A 25,059-nucleotide genomic window follows, 5' to 3' on the forward strand; every position below is an offset into this window, starting at 1 on the left:
TTTTTTTCACGATTAAATTGTTAATAACTTTTTTTCCTGATAAAATACTTTGTCAGCAAATTAGCCTGTTATTATACTCATCATTTAAAGTAGACCTGTGTAGTTATTTCCGAGTTATCAAGAAAATGTCACCAACAGTAACTTTTCGGCCTCTGCCGACTGGAGTATAACAAAATTTTATCATTTAATGCAATGTTTTTGACAAAAATATTGAGCGCTGGCATTCTATGACCTATATTAGAGGTCCTCCTGAGCAACATCACCACCTTTTTCTCTGTAATAGGTTGACTAACGGTTCAGGTGGATTGATCTCCTAATGGGAGGAGGTACAAGGGGCCCAATGGGGCCTAGGTGCTGTAACTTTAAAAGCTACCCTCCCTTGTAATCCAGATTCCAAACTAATATGGCGAGTGAGCTGATTCTATAACACCACAACTTTAGGGATCGAATTTCAACGCGGAAAAATTCAAATACTGTAGACTCTATAACTCCATAGCCCTTTATCGAGTTTCTAAGCACAAAAAGGTCTAATACGGCAGACTGATTTAGTCCCATAATACTGTAAAGAGAAATCTCCGAATATCGACAAATACACCAAACTGATCAGTTTCAATAAACTATTTCTAGGAGAGGAAAAGAGCTTTTTGAATGATTTAAAATGCATTTTGAAGAGGAAGGNCAAAATACACTTGTAGCATGTCCACATCATCGTAATCTGCCTGCATCAAAAATAAATTCCATGGGGAATTTACTAACGATAATACCCTCTTGGTTCGTCTCGGTAAAATTTAAACAGTTTAGGAAATATTTGTAATTTTGTCACAGTGCACATCGAGCGGCGCCTTCACCATTTTTTGTTTTTAATTTTTAATTGGTCATAATTACTATGTTAGAACCGTACATATTTTTAAAATAAGAGCCTAGAAAATCTTACTGCCTGCTAATGTAATTATCACTAAGAAAATTTGACAAACACACTTTACACTTAACACAAAATAGAAAAACAAAACATATACTATAAAACTAAAGAAACTCTTATCATTCGAATTGAACGGGGATTTCAAAAATAATTTTATTTGGGAAAAACCCATTGGCGTAACGTTTTTTTTTCTTTAAAAATATCAAAATCAGTGCTCGTACGCACGCCACTGTTAGAGCAAAAAATTATCTTGTTCTGATTTTTTTTTGTACAGTAACTGTGAACCACCTTTAATGAAGCAAACATGACAATAGGTAAAAGGATGACATTACAGTCATAGTTGCTAGACATATTTTTATATTTTAAACTTTTAAAGCTTTTATCTGACTTTATATAGGTAAATCTGCACTAACATTATATTGGTGCGCCTTGGTAATGTGATGTGAGTTATGTACTTCTATGTATAACCGGCTATACTAGTTGCTTTATAATTATAATTAAGATATAACTTAAAAAATATGTAAATAATATTTCCTTAAATTGAGATTTGGAGAAGGGCTCATTCAGAAGAATAAGAATATTTTATGTCGGATGAAAAGCTAAAAATATATTATTTACAATTTCCCTCATAAAATGAACAGTTTAAAACAGAACTGGGAAACTGAGGTTCCACCACACTCTGTCACTGCATATACCTGACTACCATTATTTTCTTGCCCGAGTAACGTTTCCGGGTTCTTATTTAAAGCAGTGCCAAGTGAGATTACACGTTTTCATATAACACCATGATGTTAACATAAAATTGTAGAGAGAGAGTTATATATGCAAAATGTAACTGGCTTTGAAGAGACATAATATTGTGCGGATTATTTAAATACGTCTGACTTCTAGCTTTTCTTGTTTAAATAATCTATGTTGGAAAAGTGTACTTTCAATAGATATGGTGATGAATTCAGCAGAGAGAGATTAGATAAATTAACTTTAGCGCATATGTATGTTTGCGAAAGAAAATTATGTACCAATAACTCAATGGATGAAGAAACATCAGTTCAACAAAGAATCGATAAATATTACTTTTTTATGCAAAATTAGAATCAGAATAAATAAATAAATCTTGCGGCCAGCATAGAATAAAATAAAAAGATATTCGCATATTACAATTTACCCATTATTTTGTTGTAGTGCAAATGATTTTACAACTAAGGTAAATATGCAAGGCGAAAAAGTAAAGCTCTGGTTCAGCATCCAATTTTAAGCAAAATAGACGAAATACATTTTCCTTTCGAGCTTCGTTTTTCAGATATCAAAGTTGGCAGCATTCAAAATAAAATTTAAATTTTACAAAAAGTACCAGAGTAACAGTATCACATTTATACAAAAAGAAAACACAGCATTTGATATTAAAGCTTATGCTCAAATAGTCCACCGCCAGCCGCAATGCAATGACAATATAAAACTAATAATTGCAGCAAGAACTTCATTAGAATTTGATGTACAGCATTCGCAATTCTGTTTTGTACCTGTACCTCATTCTTTATTTCTTCTAAATAAAATATTTGTTTTGTCACCCCAGAAGTCCATTGGATTAGGATATTTTGCTCTAGCAGACCATTCAACTACACCGCGTCTATCTATCCACCTTCCAGTAAAGTGGTGATCTAACTATTCTACCATCATGTGCTTGTACCTCATCGTGTTGATACCACATCATGTTGCGCATTACAAGGAAAGTATCTTGTAATAACACCTGCAAGTTATTCAATAACCGACTTAGAAAATTTTGAACCACAAAGAGATTATAATTATTTTTCGAATGTTTTTGATGCGCTGAATCCGAATTCTCCCATAATACTGTAAAGAGAAATCTCCGAATATCGACAAATACACCAAACTGATCAGTTTCAACAAACTATTTTTAGGAGAGGAAAAGAGCTTTTTGAATGATTCAAAATGCATTTTGAAGAAGAAGGATAGTACATTCCGATGTCATAACGTGTTTGTAGAGAAAAATTACCTCAAATATGGCGAAAAAACGTGTTTTTCGCACTTTTTGGTTAGGATATCTCTAAAATCCGATGTGAAACAATTCGGGGGTTAGATTCGGATTCACCACCTTCCTGAAACTATAGTCTTGTTTCTGACTAGAAAGTCAGTCACGTTTTGTTGGCGTGTGTAATCGTAGGTATGAGGCGGCATTTAAATCAGGTGTGAAAATTTGCATTGCTTGTGGACGACCATTGAAAATGCCACAGCAGGTGTTAATAGAAAATCTTTGTTGAAAATTATGTGTCCTAAATGCGTGAGAGTTTTGTATTGACCATATAAGCTCACTGTGATATTCATGAATTCCATTTTCAGCGAAAGTAGCTTCATCGGATTACCAAAGAGAATTAACAAAATTCGGATTTTGTTCGTTGTCCTCAGAAGTCATAGTGAAAATGTTAATCTTCGCACTTCATTTCCTGGTTGTAAGTGAAGGACACTCTAATAATGGTACAGGTGCAACATATCTATGTGTAAAATCCTCCAAGCAAACTTTTAAAAGTGTAGCAAATTTTCTTGCACTAATACCTAGTTTCATGCGTTACATCAATTACTTCTTTTTCTTATGCAACAGTGTATCAGATTTACATTCCCAGTATTACTAGCAATTCCACACTATCAAAGTCTTTGATGAAAAACACTAGAAAATACACGGTGAGATGGCTCATGTGTATTCTGAAATCGTCTTTGTTACATGCTAACTTCTTGAAGCATTACCATTGCAAAAATAATATCTGCGTACTCCTCGTTGTTGAACTGCATTATTAAAATTTGTATCTATTTGCAGTAATAATAAAAATACAAACGACAGGCCGAGTATGTGAGATCTGTCAAAAATTGATAAATAATAATTAGCATAGTTCTCTTATCAGCCTGCTAGGCTAAAAAAAATTGTTTTCTTTTTGTATAATTATTACTATCTAAATTAACCTAAGGTGGTAACCTAACCTAACCTAACCTAACCTAACCTAACCTTTACGTTGAATAAATGATTTTGTTCAAATGTGTTACTGTTACACTTTGTAAAATTTGAAAATTCTTGAAAGCTGTCAACTTTAATATTACGGATTCGAAGTTCGATGGAAAAAATTTTCGTTCTTTTTGCTTAAAATATATTCTGGACCAGGTCTTCAATTTTTCATGTTTTTTAAATCCAGATAAGTTTAATTTGTACACATTAAAATAATAAGCATTCAAAATAATGCATCCTGTATAATATGGCCTATTACTGAGACAGTTGACAGTATTTCTACACCAACCACTTAATATACGAACACATAACTTTCCTGTACCTGTTACGTAAGAGTATATACCTTAATATATTCAGCCGGTAAACCAAGAGATAAGTTTCCTTCAGGCATTTAAACTGTTGATCCTGGCACACAATTCTTCCTCTTAGAAAACGTCCACCTCATGTATTAGTGAAGATTTACCGTATGCTCTATGCGGCACGTGTCTACCCTAACAAATTTGATATTTTCACACCGGGATTACTTAACGTAGGTATACATAAACTGTGCCATACACTAGCATACACTGTAAATTTTTAGCATGCTGTACAGAACGAATAAAATGTTTATGGGATAAATATACACAAATGGCATATTATTTTTTAAAGATAATAAATATTTTCTGCATTTGATTACACAGCCACACAAAAAAAGAAAAGTAGTCTGTACTCTTTTCATGCGACATATGTTATCAGTAGTATTTTTGCCTCCTGATCACGAATCCGGTGTCAGAATTGAGCCTATCACATCACAGGAATTTCCTAACCATGTTCATTTATATAGTTAAGACCCCGCCCAACGTGAATTCGCGGTTAGCATTAATAGTTATTTTTCTAACCTCAAAATAACGGGTCAATTAAAGTCAGATATCACTATTTTTCAAAAAATAACAAATTCGCGCCAAATTTGGTATACGGGGATTTTCGGGGTCGTTGATAACGGATCCGAGGTCAATTTTGCAAAATTCAAGATGGCTGATCCAAGATGGCCGACCAAATTTTCAAAAAATAACAGATTCGCATCAAATTTGATATAAGGGGGTTTTCGGGATCGCTGATCACGAATTCGAGGTCAATTTTGCAAAATTCAAGATGGCGGCCGACACAATTTTCAAAAAATAACACATTCACGCTAAATTTTGTATACGGGGGTTTTCGAGGTCACTGATCACGAATCCGGGATCAGATTTACAAAATTCAACCCGTGAATAGATCTTTTACAGAAAAAAGAACAAGATATAGCCGAAAAAAAGTAGATTAACACATGGTTGGATACTCAGGTTATAAAGTAAAATATTACAAAATGAGTTTCGCAATTCTGACCTCGAATACGTAATCAGCGACCCCGAAAACCCCCGTATACCAAATATTCTGCGATTCTGTTATTTTTTGAAAATTCGGTCGGCCATCTTGGATCCGCCATTTTGAATTTTTCAAAATTGACCTCGGATCCGTGATCAGCGACCCAGAAAACCCCCGTATACCAAATTTGTCGCGAATCTGTTATTGTTTAAAAATTTGTGATATCTGTCTCTAATTGACCAGATTCTTTGAGGTTAGAAAAAGAACTATTAATGCTGACCGCGAATTCACGTTGGGCCGGGTCTTAACTATATAAATGAACATTCGAATAAAAAAAAAATTTTTTTATTTTTCCTAGCACTTTTTCATGAATTTTTGCTATTTTTTAAGTTTTTTGAGGTTAGGAAATTCCTGTGATGTGATAGCTCAATTCTGACACCAGATTCGTGATCAGGAGGCAAAAATACTACAGATAACATGTCGCATAAAAAGTACTGACTACTTTTCTTTTGTTTGTGTGGCTGTGTTATCTGTACAATATAATTCAAAACAGTAAGGCCCGGTATTTTGAGTCTCGGTTAAAGCTTGATTAACTGATCAGGCGATTAGACTGCACATATACTGATTTATTTTATAAAGGATAGTCTCAGTCTAATCGCTTGATTAGTTAATCAAACCTTAACCGAGACTCAAAGTATTGGGTCTAAAACTTTAATAAAACTAAAAAGTGTGTTCTACTGCAAAAGCAAAAGGTTGTCCGCTTCTCAAAAAAACAATATTTCGCTTGTTTTTCCAGTAATACTAATTTTGACAAGCAAAATGATGAAACTTATATAATGATTTTTTTATTGGACATTTAATACAGACCTGCTAAGAAAAAGTTGGCTACAGGCATATCAACCTTTGTTACTATGAAAATATAAAGATAAAGAAAGAACAATACAAATATACCATATCTTAAGTACCTACCGAGTATTCTACAAGCTCTATGACAAACTTTGACAGATGGTAGCTGGGTTAATTTCAAACATTTTTTCTTATATCAACATAGATCCGATTCGTTTTTGTTAAGAAGTTACAATCATTTTAAAAAAATAATAATAAATAATTTCATATTTCAATCAAAGTAGTCCGATAAATAAAAATGATGGTTGCTATAACAATAATTATATTATTTGTGTCATTTTATTTATTCATTTGACACTTAGTGTTAAAATGCTAAATAAAAAATGCATTTATTTACAAATGAAGAGAACGCAGATATTCAGGCCGAGTATGTAACCCATTTTACGCTAAAATGTTATGTTAGAAATAACGTTTGTAAATAACATGCCGTAAACGGCTGCTATTTTATGTTGTACATAGGTACATACCTGTCGTTTGCGCTCTACGTTGTATTTGTTTCATGTTTCATAACCTAAAAGAACTCTTTTAGTTGTATGTGTTTTTGTCTATTGAGTCGGGTATTTATAATAATTCTGCATTATTATTATTATTAAATTATATGTCGGTGAAGTACATTCTCAAAGTTCGCCCCTAAAAACAGTTTTTTGTAAATATCTGGGGTTCTAATCAATATTTTGGAATAAAACAACATGCAAAATTACTTCTTATAAAAAAACATATGTTTCATTAGTGATTTCGTGTTTAGGGATTGCTACCCTTATATTTTATTTAAAAAACTATATTTTTCAAACATTTTTTGTATATAAAAAAATCATATTAGTTAAAATAAAATATATAAAAATATAACTTATTTAAACAAATTGGCAGAATTAAGTTCTCGAACAACCCCCTAGTGAGCGAAAAATGTCTATACGATTAGAATTAACATTACAAAATAAAAAGTTTTTACTTTTTCTCTAATCATACGAATAATTTGTTCTATTAGCCTCAAATGGATTTATACGGATGCAAATTACCCCTCATGTTCACCCCCAAAAACAGTATTTCGGTGACATCTCGGGTTCTAATCAATATTATGGAATGAAACGAAATGGAAATTATTTCTTATAAAAAAATATATTTCGCAATTTTCGATATTTCGCAAATAATTTTTTCTATTGGTCTAAAACGGATTTAAACTGATGCAAACTACGCCTGCTGTTCATCAACTACCCCAGCTGTTCATCCCTCAAAAACGGGTTCGGTAATTTCCATTTTGTTTCATTCCAAAATATTTATTAGAACCCGAGATATCACGGATTTACTGGTTTTGGGGGTGAACATCAGGGGTAGTTTGCATCTGTTTAAATCCGTTTAAGAACAAGAGAAAAAATTATTCGTATGATTAGAGAAAAAGTAAAGACATTTTTCGCACACTAGGAGATTACTAGGGGGTTGTTCCCCCCCTAAAATGAGAAATTATTTTTGTTAATTTGTTTACATAAATCATATTTTTAATATTTTGAATCAATATGAATTTTTTATATATAAAAATGTTTGAAAATATACTTAGTTTTCCTGAAATAAAAAATAAGGGTTGCAACCTCCAAACACGAAATCACTTGTGAAACATTTAATTTTTTTAAAAGAAGTAATTTCCATTTTATTTCATTTCAAAATATTGAGATGTCACAGAAATATTATGGGGGGTGAATATGAGGGGTAGTTTGCATTAGTTTAAATCTGTTTGCGGCTAATAGAACAAATTATTCGTACGATTTGAGAAAAAGTAAAAACTTTTTATTTTGCAATATTAATTCTAATCGTACAGACATTTTTAGCACATTAGAGGGTTGTTCACCCCCTAAAAAGATAACTTTGTCCATTTATTTACATAAATAATATTTTTTATTTTTTTTAACAAATATTAATTTTTTTATATATAAAAAATGTTTGAAAAATACAGTTTTTCTGAAATAAAAAATAAGGGTAGCAGCCTTCAAACACGGAATCTAATGTGAAACATTTGTTTTTTTATAAGAAGCAATTTACATTTTTTTTCATTCCAAAATATTGATTAGAACCCCAGATATTTAGAAAAAACTGTTTTGGGGGGTGAACTTTGAGGATGTATTTCACCCCCTAAATATGTTTTTCCGCCGATAAAAAAAATATGTCATTTAATTTTTTATGTTCTACAACCGAGTCTACAACATATATAAAAATATGGGAAATCGGAGAGTTCGGGTTAGGGTAGTTTCCTTGTTAGATCCTTCTTCGTTTGATTTAACCTAACAATAATTTTAGGGTAAATACTTACATATACGTACGTATATAGTATATATACTATATAGTAGTATATACGTATACGTATATACTACCTAAGTTACTTAATTTTTACAACTTACCTTCGATGTGCGTTTATAAAACCGGCAAGTAAATGGAAATTTAACAAGCCGTTCATTTTCATTAGACAAATAACACCTACGTTAAACTATAGCAACACCAAATTCCTTGCCTTTAAGAAACTCTGTTATAATTTAAGATAACGTGTTACAAACTATTTTATGTCGTACTTACCCGTTATTTACGAGTTTGCATTTGTTTCATGTTTCATAACCTAAAAGACATCTGTCAGTTATATGTGTTTTTGTCTAATACTGACTCTTGTTTATAATAATTTTGCATAATTATTATTAAAAATGTCGACACAAAAGCGTCTTCAAAAAACAACAAAATTGCAATACGAGTATTTGCTAAAAATAGTCTTAATTCCTCAATAACGTGCACGTTATATCTTAACAGTTAACGTTAACCTTAACGTTTAACCCTGAAATAACATAACTGTTATTATGATAAAATGGGATACATACTCGGCCTGATTATCATTGTATATGGGTATTCCAATGGGAACGCCAGACAAGCAGCCCGAGAATATCGACGAAGCTACTCAAATAGACATCAACCTGCCCACACAGTATTCAGTGCATCATTTCGTAGACTTCAAAGAAGGTAACCCCGCTCCAAAAAAGGCCATTCATCCTACTGAAGTGAATGTACAAAATGAAGAAGATATAATAGATGCTGTCATTGACAACTCTTCTATCCGTGTTCGGCGTATAGCAAGTAATCTTCATCGAATTTTGTATGGCGTGTATTGAACAAAGAAATGTTACATCCGTTTCATAGCCAAAATGTACAAGCGTATATGCTGGAGATGTTCCTCAGCGATTAGAATTTTGTCGCTGATTATTTCAACAACATGCACAAAATGATAAGATTCATTTCACTTGTCATGTGGTGTGATGAAGCGTATTTTACTAGCAATGGCAGAAGTAATAATCATAATGAACATATCTGGGCGTTACAAAATCCGCATGCAATTAGATCAAGACAATTTCAGCAATGTTTCGATGTCAACGTTTGGGGTAGCATTTTCACCAATAATTTACTGCCTGTGCATGTTTTAAATGATCGTTTAAATGCAGATTTGTATAGAACTTTCTTGGAAAACAACCTTTCTGATTTCATTGTTGACGTAAGGCTTAATATTGTTCAAAATATGTAGTATTAGCACGATGGTGCACCACCACATAGAGGAAGACAAGAAACTGCTTGGTTAAATGATCACTTCCCAAATAAACTGATAGGTCAAGGTCCAATTGCATAACCAGCGCTTTTCTCAGATCAAAATTCTTTGGATTTTTATTTATGGGGACATACAAAACAGCTTGTCTACCATTTTGAAATCACTACCTGTCAGTAGTTTCGTGAAATAATTCAGGATGCAACTAACCAGTTAAGAAATGATCCAAATCTCATCCGTCAAGTGACGGAATCTTTAGTTAAAGGTTAACTAATGTTTAAACTTTAAACACAAATAATAATTATTGTTATAGAAATCATCAATTTTATTTACGGGTTGCTTTGATTGAACTATGAAATTATATTTTTTAAAATACTTGTAACTTTTATACAAAAACAGAACGGACCTATGTTCATATAAGAAAAAATGTTTGAAATTAACCCAGCTACCATCTGATAAAGTTTGTCATAGAAGTTGTAGAACACTCTGTACAGGGTGGTCCGAATTTTATGCAGGAAACTTCGAGGGCAGATAGATCTCTTTAAAATAATATGTGTTTGCCTTATAAACATAGGTCTGGAACGGCACCGTGTTACAGATACAGGGTGTTGAAGTTGTCAAAAAAAATTGATTTTTTATTTACATCTCCGGAATCTATTAACCGATCTTAATAAAATTTGGTACATATAATGTATGATAGTAGGCCTTATATTCCCTGAAATATGGGCTTTAAAGGTTCAACCAGTGATGTACAACTGGACAGGGGTCACCCTCTTTTTTACAAAAAACCTACGCCACTGCATTTTTACACGTCATTGTACCTGATATATATTTTAATGCACAAAATACGTAAAAAAGGCGACTTTAATTTTTTCCCTAAGATTCGCCGTTCTCAAGTTATTCATACTAATACAATCCCCTTGTGGCAGACACTTCTAACGATAATATTACAAGAATATTNGTCCAATTGCATAACCAGCGCTTTTCTCAGATCAAAATTCTTTGGATTTTTATTTATGGGGACATACAAAGCAGCTTGTCTACCATTTTGAAATCACTACCTGTCAGTAGTTTCGTGAAATAATTCAGGATGCAACTAACCAGTTAAGAAATGATCCAAATCTCATCCGTCAAGTGACGGAATCTTTAGTTAAAGGTTAACTAATGTTTAAACTTTAAACACAAATAATAATTATTGTTATAGAAATCATCAACTATGAAATTATATTTTTAAAAATACTTGTAACTTTTATACAGCAACAAATCGGACCTATGTTCATGTAAGAAAAAATGTTTGAAATTAACCCAGCTACCATCTGACAAAGTTTGTCATAGAACTTGTAGAACACTCTGTATAAAGTGACATCAGTGAACGCATAAATAGAAATGCGTAGAAAGACAGCATAAATATTCAAGCTTTATTGTACACCAATAAATAATTGTTCTACTGGGCTCAAGCTCAATGACAGCACTGGATAATAGGATTATAGCTAATTTTGCGGTGGTCGAAGATCTCTCTGAGAGATAAAGTTAGTGTCGTCATTATATGTATAGGATATCTTCGGGTCGGACCATCGTAAACGTTACTTTTGGTCATATTAATATTTTGTTTACATCTGGCGCAAATAGAAATAATGTATGTACTTATACTTATATCTAAGTACTCATCCCTATTTTAAATAAAAAGTTTATTCAGCAGCATAAGGTACGAGAAAAATTAATCAAAGTAATTAAGTAACTAAATATTTACACGCAAAAGTATTTTCTAGATAAAAACTAAAATTTGTAAATTGTATTAAATTTAAAACAATTTAATTGTTGAGGTAAGTGTTATCGTATTTTGTGAAATATCTTCAGAATCCTATTAAGCACATGAGCGAAAACTTTAATCAAAAGTGTTTGTGAAGTAATTTATAATAACATCTCTTCCATAAACTTTTATAACGAAAGTTTAAAACTTATTTAACGAGCGTCTGCAATCTTCTGAAGTGCATTAGAATGAAATGATATATTTTTTAGAATTAGTAGAGGCTCAAGTAATTTATCATTAAGTTCTTTATCTTCAGCCTTCTATTTTTTCAAAACATTTGAAACAATTTTAAGGATATTAAAGTTTATACAAGTATATACTGAAAATGCATTTTATGAATTTTAAATGTTAGTGAAAACAAAAAAAACTTTTTGATTAAAATTTCATTATTTGTCATTACTTTTAATTATTATTAGTATCTACTACATATATCTGAATGACTTTATTGCTGCTCTGCTTTTGAATTTTATTTATATTTCATAAAATTTTATTTCCACTTTGTTCAATTAAAACTGAATTTATGTGCTTCGAATATGTACGTGCAAAACTGAATTATTGATTCGCATCTTGCTATGGTTTAAAGTGGCTATGCATGTAGTCCAAATTGCTGAAATGTAATTTCAAAACTAGAAATTTTATATATCATTTGGAAACTAAAGAATTTGCCTATATTTCTTGCCAAAAGGCGACTACTTCAAATAATATAGATAGAAATCTATATTTTGGAATCGTATATTTATTAAGCTTAATAATTTTAAAGAATTCTCGCATTGAGTCAAAATTTGACAATACCACTTCAGGCCATATTTATGCGTTATTAATTGCAGATTGTAGATATATTTTATACGGCATTTTGCTCCATTTGATTTTTAAAACAGAATAAATGTGAAGTTATTATTATTCCAGTAAAGAGAACAAAACTTTTCATTGTTTTACTAAACATAGGTCTGGGGAAGTAACTTCATATATCTAGCAAAACATGATAACTCTACTGTATAATTTATTTCAGGAACAAAACTCGGATGTTACTTGAATAATATTCTAGACATAAAGTTAACAAAAATTCCTCTGCTAACCATGTAATTTATATTAGAATTTGTAATGTTTTTAAATAAGTGCTAATTTTGAAGCAGTCGCTTACGTGTGCAAAATTAGGTCAGTTAATTAAACTATAATTTATGGAATTAAAACTTTTTAGGTCTTCTTAATAAACATGTTCATCAAACATGAGTTAAACTGCGGGTTAAAATTTAGGATATATAATTAACATGTGACTTTTTTGAATTATAGATGTACAAAGGTAATTTGCTCATATGTTTAGATATGTAACATAAAATCTTAATTATTTATCAGACTTAAGTAAATTGTTTGCACAGAAGTATCTGTCCTACTATTAAGGTCTTCTGTCTTTGTCACCCTACTGCGAATTCTCTTCTTAATCTGCGCATCTCGCCAACAATATGAGTTTGGTCAAGCTGTACCAGAATAATATAACGATAACATCGTTTACTGAGAACCATAGTGGCGAAAGTGGAAATTAGTCATGTTGAGATAATCGCCTAGAAACTTTTGTTCATAATTGGAAAAGGCGTACTAGGTATTAAATTGGGCTTTTGAAAAAAAAATGTTTCCTAAAACTTGGTTTGGTATGCTCTATGTTCATCTATGTCAGTGGTCGCCAACATTTTTAATGTGTTGAGCTACTTCGATAGTTTTGGAATAGATAGTGAGCTACCTATCTGTAACAGACGTAAGCCAACCGAAATGAAATAATGCACAGTTGTATTCCACACACATTTATTTCGTTTATTAACATAAAATAATAAAAATAAACTAATATTATTTTAGTACGAGTACATACTGCTCATAAAAAACAACCAGAGATGTTTAAAAAATAAACAAAACTTTTATGCTATTTACGGTTACGATACGATATGATTTATGGAACTAAAACACTATAAAAGCAACAAAAAGAATAATGCACTATTTTAATTCATGTTCAATGAGAGGGCTGACACTCAGACCCATTAATAATGTTTTTAATGTTTGAAGTATAATTTGATACAGCCATTCGAATACAATTATCTAAATGTTCATCTGTAAGTCGATTGCGGTATTTGTTTTTAATTAACTTCATATTTGAGAAAGAGGATTCACACAAATATGTTGAACTAAATAACGCCTTTACTTTCAAGGCAACGCGATCTAAAACTGGATATTTTTCTTGACTTATTAAAGGCCAGATACATTTTGTATTTGAGTTTAACGATCTTAAAGTTAAATCATTTTGAAACGCAATTAGTTCCATTTCTGTCGCAGCGATGTCTTCACTAAAGTTCTGCATAACACAAGTTGCGAACTGTTGGACATGAATTTCCATGAAGGGTAAAACAACAAATTGCGCCACTAAATCAATTCCGTTGAAGTCCTTAAAACGATTTTTGAAGTTATCCTTCAAGTTAGAAATTATTTCTACATGATATTTACTTTCATAAAGTTCCAATGGATTTTGAGATATCTTTTCTGAAAGAATAGGAAAATGCTTGGTATTGCAGTTAATTAGGTTTTGTTCCCAAAATTCAAGCTTATTTATAAATGCATTTATATCAGAAATCATTTCCGCTAGTAGTAGTCTCAATAGGAAATCGATAAACGCAACCGATGTCGACGGATGGACTAGAGATGGGCACGAGTGTCATTTCATTTCTTTAGAACTAAATTAACTTAATTATTTTCTCGTTGTTTTATCAGTTCACATGATTTACGGATTTTAAATAAAGGAAACAAATATTGGCGAGGACAATACGGTATATTTGTTATACATAGTAATTATATTTTGCATAGTTTACACACAATACATTTTTGAACGCGTACGCATCTTTACCCGAATTTGACCTAATCTTCGGGTTAAAGACACACATTGTCCGCCCTCTAGTCATTACTCCTACTCGTCTCATCACTGTATTAGCAGAAAGTTGCAGAGACCGTATTGAAGACACTATCTCGTCTTTGTTTCTAAAGTTGGCAAATAATGAATCTGCAGCTTCTAAAAACGCCTGTTTTATCATTTCCCCGTCTTCATAAGGTTTCTTATTCTGTGCAATTATCTGGGACACACGATATGACGCTTCAGTTGCGGCCTTATTTTTGTCGACTGTTCTTAAAAATACTGATTGTTGTCCATTTAACTGGTTTTTTAAATTGTTTTAGTTTTTTCTTTCTGACGGCAGAATGTAATGGGAATGATTTCTCGAAATTTGAATGTACAGTTTTATGATGCCTCTCAATATTTCCTTTTTTAGCAACGAAGACAGAAGTATTACATAACAAACACACATTTTTGCCTTTAACTTCTATGAAAAAATATTGTTCTTCCCATTCCGAATGGAAATGGTATGTTTTCACTTTCTTACTACTACTTGCCATATTTTTAATTGCGGGCTAACGCTAACCAAACCGCTAAATTTTGTGTCGTTCAGTTTTAAACTGCGCCTGGCCGCCGCACCTTACGTATTTATACCGTTCAAAGCAAGCCAGATCGTTCCCGAACCCAAGCGCGTTGTCGCGCTGATAGATTCTAGTCGATTCTAGCGGGGTGACGTCGCGTCAGCTACATATCGTTTATCGTAGTGTTGCCGCCTCTCGCGTTTATTATGAGAATTTGCGCAATTTAGGGAATGTAAACCTTTTATATTTTAAAAATGTTTTGCGAGGTACGAGCTACCAGAATTTCCTTTGCGAGCTATAGGTAGCTCGCGATCGACGGTTTGGCGACCACTGATTTATGTGAAAGTACAGAAGTGAATAGGTCAAATTTTGAGTATGTTCTTTCGGCATTGTGGTTGTGGCACACTTAAAACATGATGTAATGTAGAATATTTTAGCGGATCCAAGATTAATAATAAATAGTTTCAACAAAGAATGTCAATAATTATTTTCCCTATTTTGATGTGTTGATTCCTCACTTTTGAATTCACAAAATACTCTATCCCTGACATCGAGACTGCACCTATATACCTTTACATACACCCCTTTTCATGTTATTGAATATTCATGACCATCTATAACAGTATTATAAAAACTGGTACATTACAAAGTGTTAAGAACCTAATTAAGAAATTAACAAGGCAGTTGAGATTGTGTAACATTATCGTTCTATGAAACTGATACCGATCAGACTACTCCATTATCTGCATTGCCTACATTGTTAGTATCATAATGTTGGCACAATTATTCGCTTCCCGACTTTGTTCAAAATTGTTAGATGTCTGTTTTCATTACAATTCCCTCATATTTATCATTGAGAACCTAATTAAGAAATTAACAAGGCAGTTGAGATTGTGTAACATTATCGTTCCTTGAAACTGATCATACCGATCAGACTACTCCATTATCCGCATTGCCTACATTGTTAGTATCATAATGTTGGCACAATAATTATTCGCTTCCCGACTTTGTTCAAAATTGTTAGATGTCTGTTTTCATTACAATTCCCTCATATTCATTATTGAGATGTGGTTTGTATGACTAAGGAGTTCCAGAATGTTTAGTAACTTCTGGGAGAATTTTATCGTAAATGTTCCGCTAGGTGGGTCTACCTGTATACCTGTTTTTAATTTTCCATTGTGGAATAGGCTCGAAATTTAGAACTTCACTCTGGTATTTAACGAGGATCTTGTTTGGTATTTATCTATGTCAATTGAATTAAAAAATTTTAGGTTGTTTATTGAAGATTTTTTACCTTCTACCTCTTTCAACCTGGCTTACACTTTACTTTTTCCGCAACTAACTTTTGCTGCAGATGTATTTCAAGTTTTTCAATTTCTCCTTTTTGTTTGTCCCACTGAGCTTCTTTACGTTTTACTTGATCCTGACTGTGGCTGTCTAAATTAACTACTACGTTTTATCTCAATTTTCAGCTCTTGATGTATTTTTTACCGGTTCGTCAATGCCAGAATATTGTAATGGATATATGTCTGACCCCTCTCGTGATTGGAGCTCTTATCGTCAAGCTTCACGTAGCCTCGGCTACATAGATCCTTAAGTCATCGATATGTAAGATGCCCTTCTGTCTAGCAATTTCAACATTAGATGGGTCTTTGTTTGCTAAATACAATCAAGTCCAAAAATTCTCACAAGCTCTTCAAGAACCCTTCATCGCTCTATCCAACTCTTCCTTCCTAACCTGTCTGGAATTTAAGTTGCCTTGCTCTGTCCTAATTATCTATAGCTTGCTGGACACCTTTAATCTACAGCACCTTGCCTTCGCAAATATTTTTTATATTTAACTGACTGAAAAATCCCAGAACCTCGCAGGTCAGTACTAAAGATATTCATTGCTAGTTGCTCCTAAAACTTTCCAGTGCAGTGGTAGCCTAAATTAGTTATCTGCTCTACATATACCTCAAATTGTTGTTAATGGTGTTTGATAAACACATAGTAGATGGGTTTTACCACATCTCGTTTTTAGAGCAGTCTTCAGCATTTAATAATTATTTTATTGATCTTCTGCCATTGTCCTTAAAACCTCCATAGCCTCATCTCATAGAAGCTACTATTACCGATGTTGCCTTCTTTTGTTTGTACCAAGCCTTTTACTGTCTATCTATTTTAAGTAGGTGTTCCTTTCCATCAAATGTCGGTGGTTTAATTAAGGATAGAAAGAACAGTGCAACTTTTCTCTCCAGATTTTTTTATTCACTCTGTACGCAACTTTGTTTTGCACCTCAGCTTCCAATTGAATAATTTATTCTTTCATTTCGGGATATTCTTTACTTCAATTCATAATTTTGCTGTTTATTCTTCCTGTAAGCTGTGCGTCATTTCAGCCCGACTGCTCGCTATTTGATTTTTCAAATCTTCCTTCATTTTAACTTGGATGTTTTTCATTTCCTTTTTGAAATCTTCCTTCATTTTATTTTGGATACTCTTTACATCTCTCTGAACTACTTACATTGTAATTGTTTTAAAATGTCCCCCATTTCCGAAGATCTTGATCTTGTAACTGGAATTCTTTTACTCTCGTTCAGATTATTAGCTGCTTCCCTTTTGCAAGGGACCCTCTTGATTTGAATTTGACAGAGAAATAAATTTGACAACAAACAGTAAATCTAACTCATAGACCTTATAAACTACTTTCAACTAATTGTAAAGTGTCAACTGATCATGTTTTCGAGCTTGTGCAGAAATTAGTAAGTGGGGATAAACAATTTCAGTTGAAACTCACTTCAAATAGTCAAATCAGAAACACTAAACTAAGTTTTCTTTCAAAAGGGAAGCAAATATTGTTTGAAACAAAATTAATAAACCGCAACTTGTCGATAATTATGAATTAATAATAATACATATAATTACTTTGATGTTCTGATTTCTTACGTTTGTGTTCACAAAACAAATTGTCACTGACATCGGGACCATATGCTTTCTGTACCCTTTTTCGTGTTCTAAAATATTTTCGATCACAAAAAAAAAACACTAAACTCAGACGATTTAAGATTGTTGTTTGTTTTTAAACTAGTTCTCAATCCACTTTTTATTGAACCAATCAACTAATGGGGAGAGTACAGATGCTGGGCTTGTAGAAAAATATATTAGTTTCGGTGTGCTCGCTCACGCGACGATGTCCATTCGAGAAATGACCTGCTACACTATATCACTGGACAAAATAAGTGCATTTCTCTTAGCTATTGCCAGTGATAAGTAAATATTTAGGCGTACTTGACATTATTTACCGACTAATATACTTTAGCTGATTTAAAATATTTAATCGTATTTTGTTTCTAGCATTGGTCTGTGTATCCATTACCCTTCTCGTGTAAGGTAAGTTAAATTTGATTGATAGAAATCAGTGTAATATGTTTTGCATTTTAATTGACAATTATTTCTACAATACAACTGTGTTAAATGTATCACATCATTCCATAAAAATTACTTTAGCATCGCAATAGTTTTGAATTTAGCACTGATTGATTTCCTGATGCTGCACAACAATATTGGGAGTCGTGATACATCTACCGTGTATGAGTATTCCACGATTGTGTTCCGAATAGGAAGAGATTTTTATTTTTGAATTTAGAATTTACTGTTTATTCTTAGCCTTGAAAACATTCGTTCCTTACGGGGTGTTCAATTCTCCGACCATTTTTTTTAATATTAAAATTGTTATTTTGGAATTGTTTGGAATTCCAGGATGGTCATAGATATAATATTTCAATTGTTTTGCAGAAAAATGATGACTTACTTCAATTCATAACAGTTAGATTGCATTTATGGTTCTCGTAATTATGTCAGAAACTGATGTTGGTTAATTAAAATTCATTCGTTTCAGATACTGAATACTAGAGATGCAAAATTCCCGGGAAGATATTTTTTTTGGAAATATTCCCAAAATATATTTCGGGAATGTTGCCAAATGTTTCCCGTGATTCCCAGGGAATATATACTTGGAAACTTTCCAAGGGAAGTTGCCCAGAAATATTTTCCGCCACTTACAGACTGTTTTTTGTTTTTGTTTTGTATTGTACATGTGTATATACTTACACTGTCAGTTGTGGTAACATTAATGATTATAATTAATTATATTATAGACTTATTTTCTGGCTTTGCAGGAAGATATTTGATATCTGGAAATTCGGAAATCGTTTCAACATGTATTTACAGCAATTATTATTTGTACCTATTATTTTTTAGTGACTTTAACTTGCCAACTACGGATTTAAAAAAACGTACAAATAACATGAAAATACGCTAATGATGCATTGATGCACAAAAAATACAAAAATCGAAAATGTCTAACAGGTAACCTCAATACAACAATTTCTAAGGTGATGTCAAATAGTTATAATTTGGCGGGAAATTCAAAATATGGAAATGTTTCCTGAACAGGATTCTTCCCTTCCTGGAAAGTTCCCATTTTGGAAACTTTCCAATATGGAAACTTATTAGTGGCCCATCTCTACTGAATACTAACAATAGTAACAACATTCTACTTGACATTGTAACGTTAAAATTATGGATGTTTCACATAACTGAATATCCTGTAAGAAAAATTATTTCTGATATTAATAATACTAATAAAATTTCAGAATTTAGTATAACTTTGCGATACATTCAAAATTATTCAATAGGAAATGCAGTAAAACTTTGTCATTTGTTAAGAAGCTTGACTGATATCTAATTATAGGAATTTATAACGATGTTTAAACCATTTAACTGAGGCAATTGTTTTTTTTTTGTTGATGTTATGACCTCCTTGAAATTCCTATCAATATTTCTTATGTGACACTTTCCGTTGCTTGAAAAAATTGTTCTCCTGATGCTATTAAAATGTTCCTAAGAATTAAATTCAAGTTCCAAAAGTTTAAAATCAAATTTATATGAACTATTTTTTTAACAAATTTACAAAAATATTGTCCGAAACACAGTTAAGGGATATACTGTACGCGTAACGTGCAATGGAATGCAACTCCGGCAGGATTGTTTCCTGTACAATGCGCCGCATTGTACCTACAGCATCCAGGTCCTTTGAACAGATACCGTTAAGTGTGTGTTCAGATTTTGGCAGGGCTAAAGGGTAGGTAAGCAAATGAATGGATAATTTATTGCTGTGTTATGGAATATCTGTGCCTAGAGAGAGCACAGTTTATAATGGATTATTGTCTTCACTTTGCTTTATATCATTCGTCTTTCTAATTGTTTGTCATCGAACAATGGCGTTTATAGTTAACTGCTAATGTGGAATTAATAGAAACAAATGACACTTCGTAAATATTTTTCTTTGCACTATGATTTCTTAGGTATTAATATATAAATGATTATGATAACTTCTTTTCATTTGAAAAGACAGTCAACGTCATAGTAACTATTAGGATGTATAGTCTTAAAAAAACTATGTAAAAATAATCTCTGAAGGCGCACACATTTTTAAGTTAAATTTTTCTAATTATTTGTATATGTAAAATGATCTACCTAGATAGTAAATACCTCCCAGTTGTAAACTATCAAACTCAAAAGTTGATAAGAGAATTTGAATATATCTATTTAAAAAGTTTCTACAAACATATGTTCGGCCGAATTTTTATGTAACTTTGGTAAAAAAACTCCGATCAAAGGGATTGTATTAGTCATTTACCAACGCACTCCCTCAGCATTTTTTCAGTGTTCATCTGTGATTAAGGTATTGTATTTCATACCAAAGGCTTGTCTCTTTTAGAGCTGGAGCTTCTACTATTATCAAATGCAGACAGTTAAATTTGAACATATAAAAGATCGTTACTAAAACTTTCTAAAAATCTTTTAAAGCTGTTGAAGTCTATCCTGAACATACCACATGAATTTCTCCTTGCTACGTATAATTTTAACACTTTTGATAATTGTAGAGGTAGACGTTACCAATCTGTATTACTACATAAAGTAAAATATGTTATTAATGACTCAGTCATAATACAAAAGTTTAGTATTACTGTTCATAGAATAACGCTCTTCCATTACCTTCCGTTTGCCTATTCCTAGAACTAATATACTAATCAATGCTCACATTTATCAATCAATGTTGTATTAGTTAGAACACAGTAAATAGCTAGCTAGATATTCTTAATACATCTGTTAATACATACCACAAAATAAGTCATTTTAAATTATTCCGTTTTGATAAATCATAGTGATTCTGTATATTTTCTTTGTTCATCTTATTATGTAATTAGTGTAAATAGTATTGGATGTTGCAAAATAAATAAATAAATATTACAACTCAGACAATAATGTCTACCAACCCCACGATATTCGGATTGGTATATCTAGGTTTCTTTAATGAGATATAACCAAATTGTGCCTTTTGGTTTTAGCCTTGTGCAATTTTCACTAACTGTCAAACTGAAACTACGTTCTTTTGCATTAAAGACAAATAAATAAACAAAATGTTCTATAATTCTAATTGAAAAGCTAATTTGGTTATTACGATTTTATACAAAAACGTATTTGAAAAGGTAGTAATCAGTACTTTGTAAAACATAGTTCGTCAATAAAAAAAAATGGACAGATGACAGATTAAAGAACAATGAACGAGTAGACATCACATATTCAAAGGAGTAAATCGATTTTCCTTTATCAGTGTTATAAAAAAATATGCCGCTATTAAATAAATCCTTGCAAAACTTCTGTTCTTATATCAAAAATCAAGAGAGTTATCCATAAAAACCTTTTTTAAATTGTAACGTTAACACCTTGCATTTTGTAAAAGGGAAGTCTAAGAAAAAATGGTATAAAGAAAACTTACGTTTGTATGTATAACTATAAAAGTGAAAAACTGAAAAATGAAATGAGAAATATAAGGCATTTTTTAAATTCTTTACGCTTTTGAACACAAATTTATTCCATATTTTGCAATCGTCCTGTAAGTTCAAGTTTTTCCGAAATATGTACCTAACAGCCAATTTCAATAGTAACATATATACCATTCTTTTTGTTTTACTTTAAATACATTTAACAGCTTCTAAATTTACTACAAAAGTTTTAACTCAAAACAACATCCATTAATAAAATTTCATTTAAAAATTGTGATAATAATATGAAGCTTCCATAAAGTATTTAAAAAACTAAATAATATTAAAGCACAAAAAACTAAAAAATTCATATCTTCAGAAGCGATTTTATTCCAAGAAACTGTGTTTTAAATTGTAAAAAACTTATTTTTGTTTATATCTTCCAAATGGATTGACAAAATCGATTCAAATTTGTTATGGAATATTATCCCGATTTGAATGACGATAATAAATGAAATAATTCAAGCTTGGAGATTCGGGGCATCATATGCTTTTTGGATTATTACTTCTACGCAAGCAAGTTAAATTAATAAGGATACTCTTATCTGTTTTAAATAGGACTCAAATCGGTAGATCGCTTCTCAATACTGTGCCCATCAAGATGAAAAATACATTATTCAATTGTATAGGTCTTTATGTTTAATGAAGTATTAATAAAAGAAAAGATTACTTACTCTTTGGAGTTGTCCGAAGAATGGTATAAATTAAAGTCTTGGAAGACAATTTGGACCCTCTCTTTGCCGCGTCCCTGAAACTCGTACCTGCAAGTCGTCTTCGAAGGGTACGGCGATGGATAAGACGGACTCATTATGGTACCATTCTTATTCGTATCACTATTTATAACTACATCACAACTTGACCCTGAAAGAAAAAGAAAAATTCTGAAAACAATTCGGACACATTAACAATAAAATTGTAACCATCACTCGTAATAGTTAATGAAACTGAAGCTAGTTAATCCAACAAAAATTATTTTGCGAGGAAAAAACTAGTTGGTTGTGCTTTGTTCTACAATTTTGCAGCGATAAACTAGTATTCAAACAAAAAAATCGTTATAAGGCTGGTAATTTCAAGTCCAATTGTTTTATTTTTCTCCAGAAAAATGGGATTTGGAATTTCTAAAAATAAGTTTAAAGTGTTTTTATTAGCAAATTTTATTATATCTTATTATATTACTAAGTTGACAGTGCTAACTGTAGTTTTTACAATACAGGATGTAATTAAATAAAGGAACAAAGATGCCATGAAAATAACATGATAATTGGGCCAAATATACTTCAGTCCAAAATTGCTTCATGGGCAAGTAAAGGGTGCGTAAGCAAGAATTACCAGTAACGAAACTAAAAATTAATTTAATTTCAACAGGGTTATTCTACAGAATAACTATTTCTAATTTTCAGAAATGATAGAGGTCACTTAAATAAACAATTTTAATTAATAAAATGGTGTCCGGAAATTCTTCAGTATCGAGATAAAATGAAATAAGTCGGGAAAATACAAGTTGAATTATAACAACCTGTGTAAAACAACAACTATTTTCGTAGTTGTCATTTCACGTGTCACTTTATAGATCTAATATTATACTATATTAGATCTATGCACAAATTAGTCTTTATTAGATAAATTAGTGTTTGATTGACAATGCATCATTTTACAAATATTGAATTAGCAGACATGCATCTTGCCTACTGTAATGCTAATGAAGCAAGGCGAATTTATGCGGAGTAGCACCCTCAGCATCACGTTCTCTGTTATACATCATTTTCAAGAGTGGATCAGCATATTCGCGAAAAGAAAATAGATTCGGGAGCCAATAGTACTGTGCGAAATGTTGATTTTGAGGACAAAGTTTTGCAACAATTTGAAAATAACCCGAAAACAAGCACTTGTGCCATTGCCCATGCAATGGATACACGCCACACATCTGTATAGCTTCACATTTAAAAAGTGCAATGGTTAATTAATTCCAGGTTGATTATACCAACAGAGTTCAATTTACCCAATGGTACTTGAATAAAATTATTAACGAAACAAGATTTCCTAGGAGTGTATTATGGACAGACAGGTATGTTTTACAGGAGGTGTCTATTTTAATACACGCCGTTCACAGGTTACGTCATCAATGGGAGTTCTCTGTTAATATATGAGCTGGGATTGTTGACAATTATTTACTGGAGCCATATTTACTGCCTGTACAGTTATATGGTCACGTGCCTATGCCCTATTTCTTGGCCTGCACGTTCAACATATATGACTCCAGTTGATTTTTGTATTTAGGGTCATATTAAATCAAGGGTTTATGTGACACCTGTTAATTCAGAAAAAGAATTAGTGGCTTAAATTACACAGGACTACAAAAAAAATGAGTGGAGGGTTTCTTGAACCAGACCAAGTGGATCATATATTTTTTGGGTTGCTGTAACCGAATCCGCAACCCGTTTTGCTCCATCACGTCAGCGTTTTTTCTAACGTCAAAAAACAGTTTGAAACCCAACAGTATTAACCTTTAAACCATAACCCTATACTTTCATAACTCAATAACCTTGAGATCGATAACCTATAACTCTAAAACCCATAACCAGAAAATCTATAACTCAAAACTCATAAATCTCAAATCCCAATAAACTGCAAACACAAAATGAGCAAAAAATAATAAAAACTTACATGCAAAACTGAATCCTCAATATTGGAGAGTTTTAACTTTGTAATTCTATACATCCATCACTTCATAACCATAAACCCCATAACTCTGAAGTCCCATAACCCCGAAGTCCCATAAACCTATAACCCCAACAGCCTATAACCCCAGTAATCTAAAACCTCATAACCCTATAACCCAAAACCCCGTAACCCTACAACTCTTAAATGCGATAAAAAAATACTTTGTACGGAGTTATGGGGATGTGGAGATATGATACAATATAATTTAATAATTGTACATGATTCGGAATTATATTGTGACATGCAATTTTCTTATGTTACACTTCAGGGTTATGGAGTTTATGGATTATGAGATTATGAAGTGATGGAGGTGTAGAATTATGAAGTTTAAACTCTCCGAGATTGAGGTTTGAGTTTAGCTTGTAAGTTTTTTGTTTTTATTTTTGCTCATTTTGTGTTTGCAGTTTATTGGGATTTGAGATTTATGAGTTTTGAGGTTATAGATTATTGTTTTAAATTTAAAGG

At 31.9% G+C, this 25,059-nt stretch overlaps 1 protein-coding gene across 1 annotated transcript in view; it reads right to left on the reverse strand.

Moving 5' to 3' along the window:
* The window catches only part of LOC108904376 (suppressor of lurcher protein 1), a 106,662-nt gene that overhangs the window by 14,134 nt on the left and 67,469 nt on the right, over window positions 1–25,059 (reverse strand). The window contains exon 2 of the mRNA XM_018706897.2: window positions 22,548–22,734. Coding sequence (XP_018562413.2) covers window positions 22,548–22,734 — 187 coding nt within the window. The remainder of the gene's footprint in view (window positions 1–22,547; window positions 22,735–25,059) is intronic.

The sequence above is a fragment of the Anoplophora glabripennis genome, unplaced genomic scaffold (genome assembly GCF_000390285.2).
Source record: "Anoplophora glabripennis isolate ALB-LARVAE unplaced genomic scaffold, Agla_2.0 scaffold115, whole genome shotgun sequence".
Lineage (NCBI taxonomy): Eukaryota > Metazoa > Arthropoda > Insecta > Coleoptera > Cerambycidae > Anoplophora > Anoplophora glabripennis.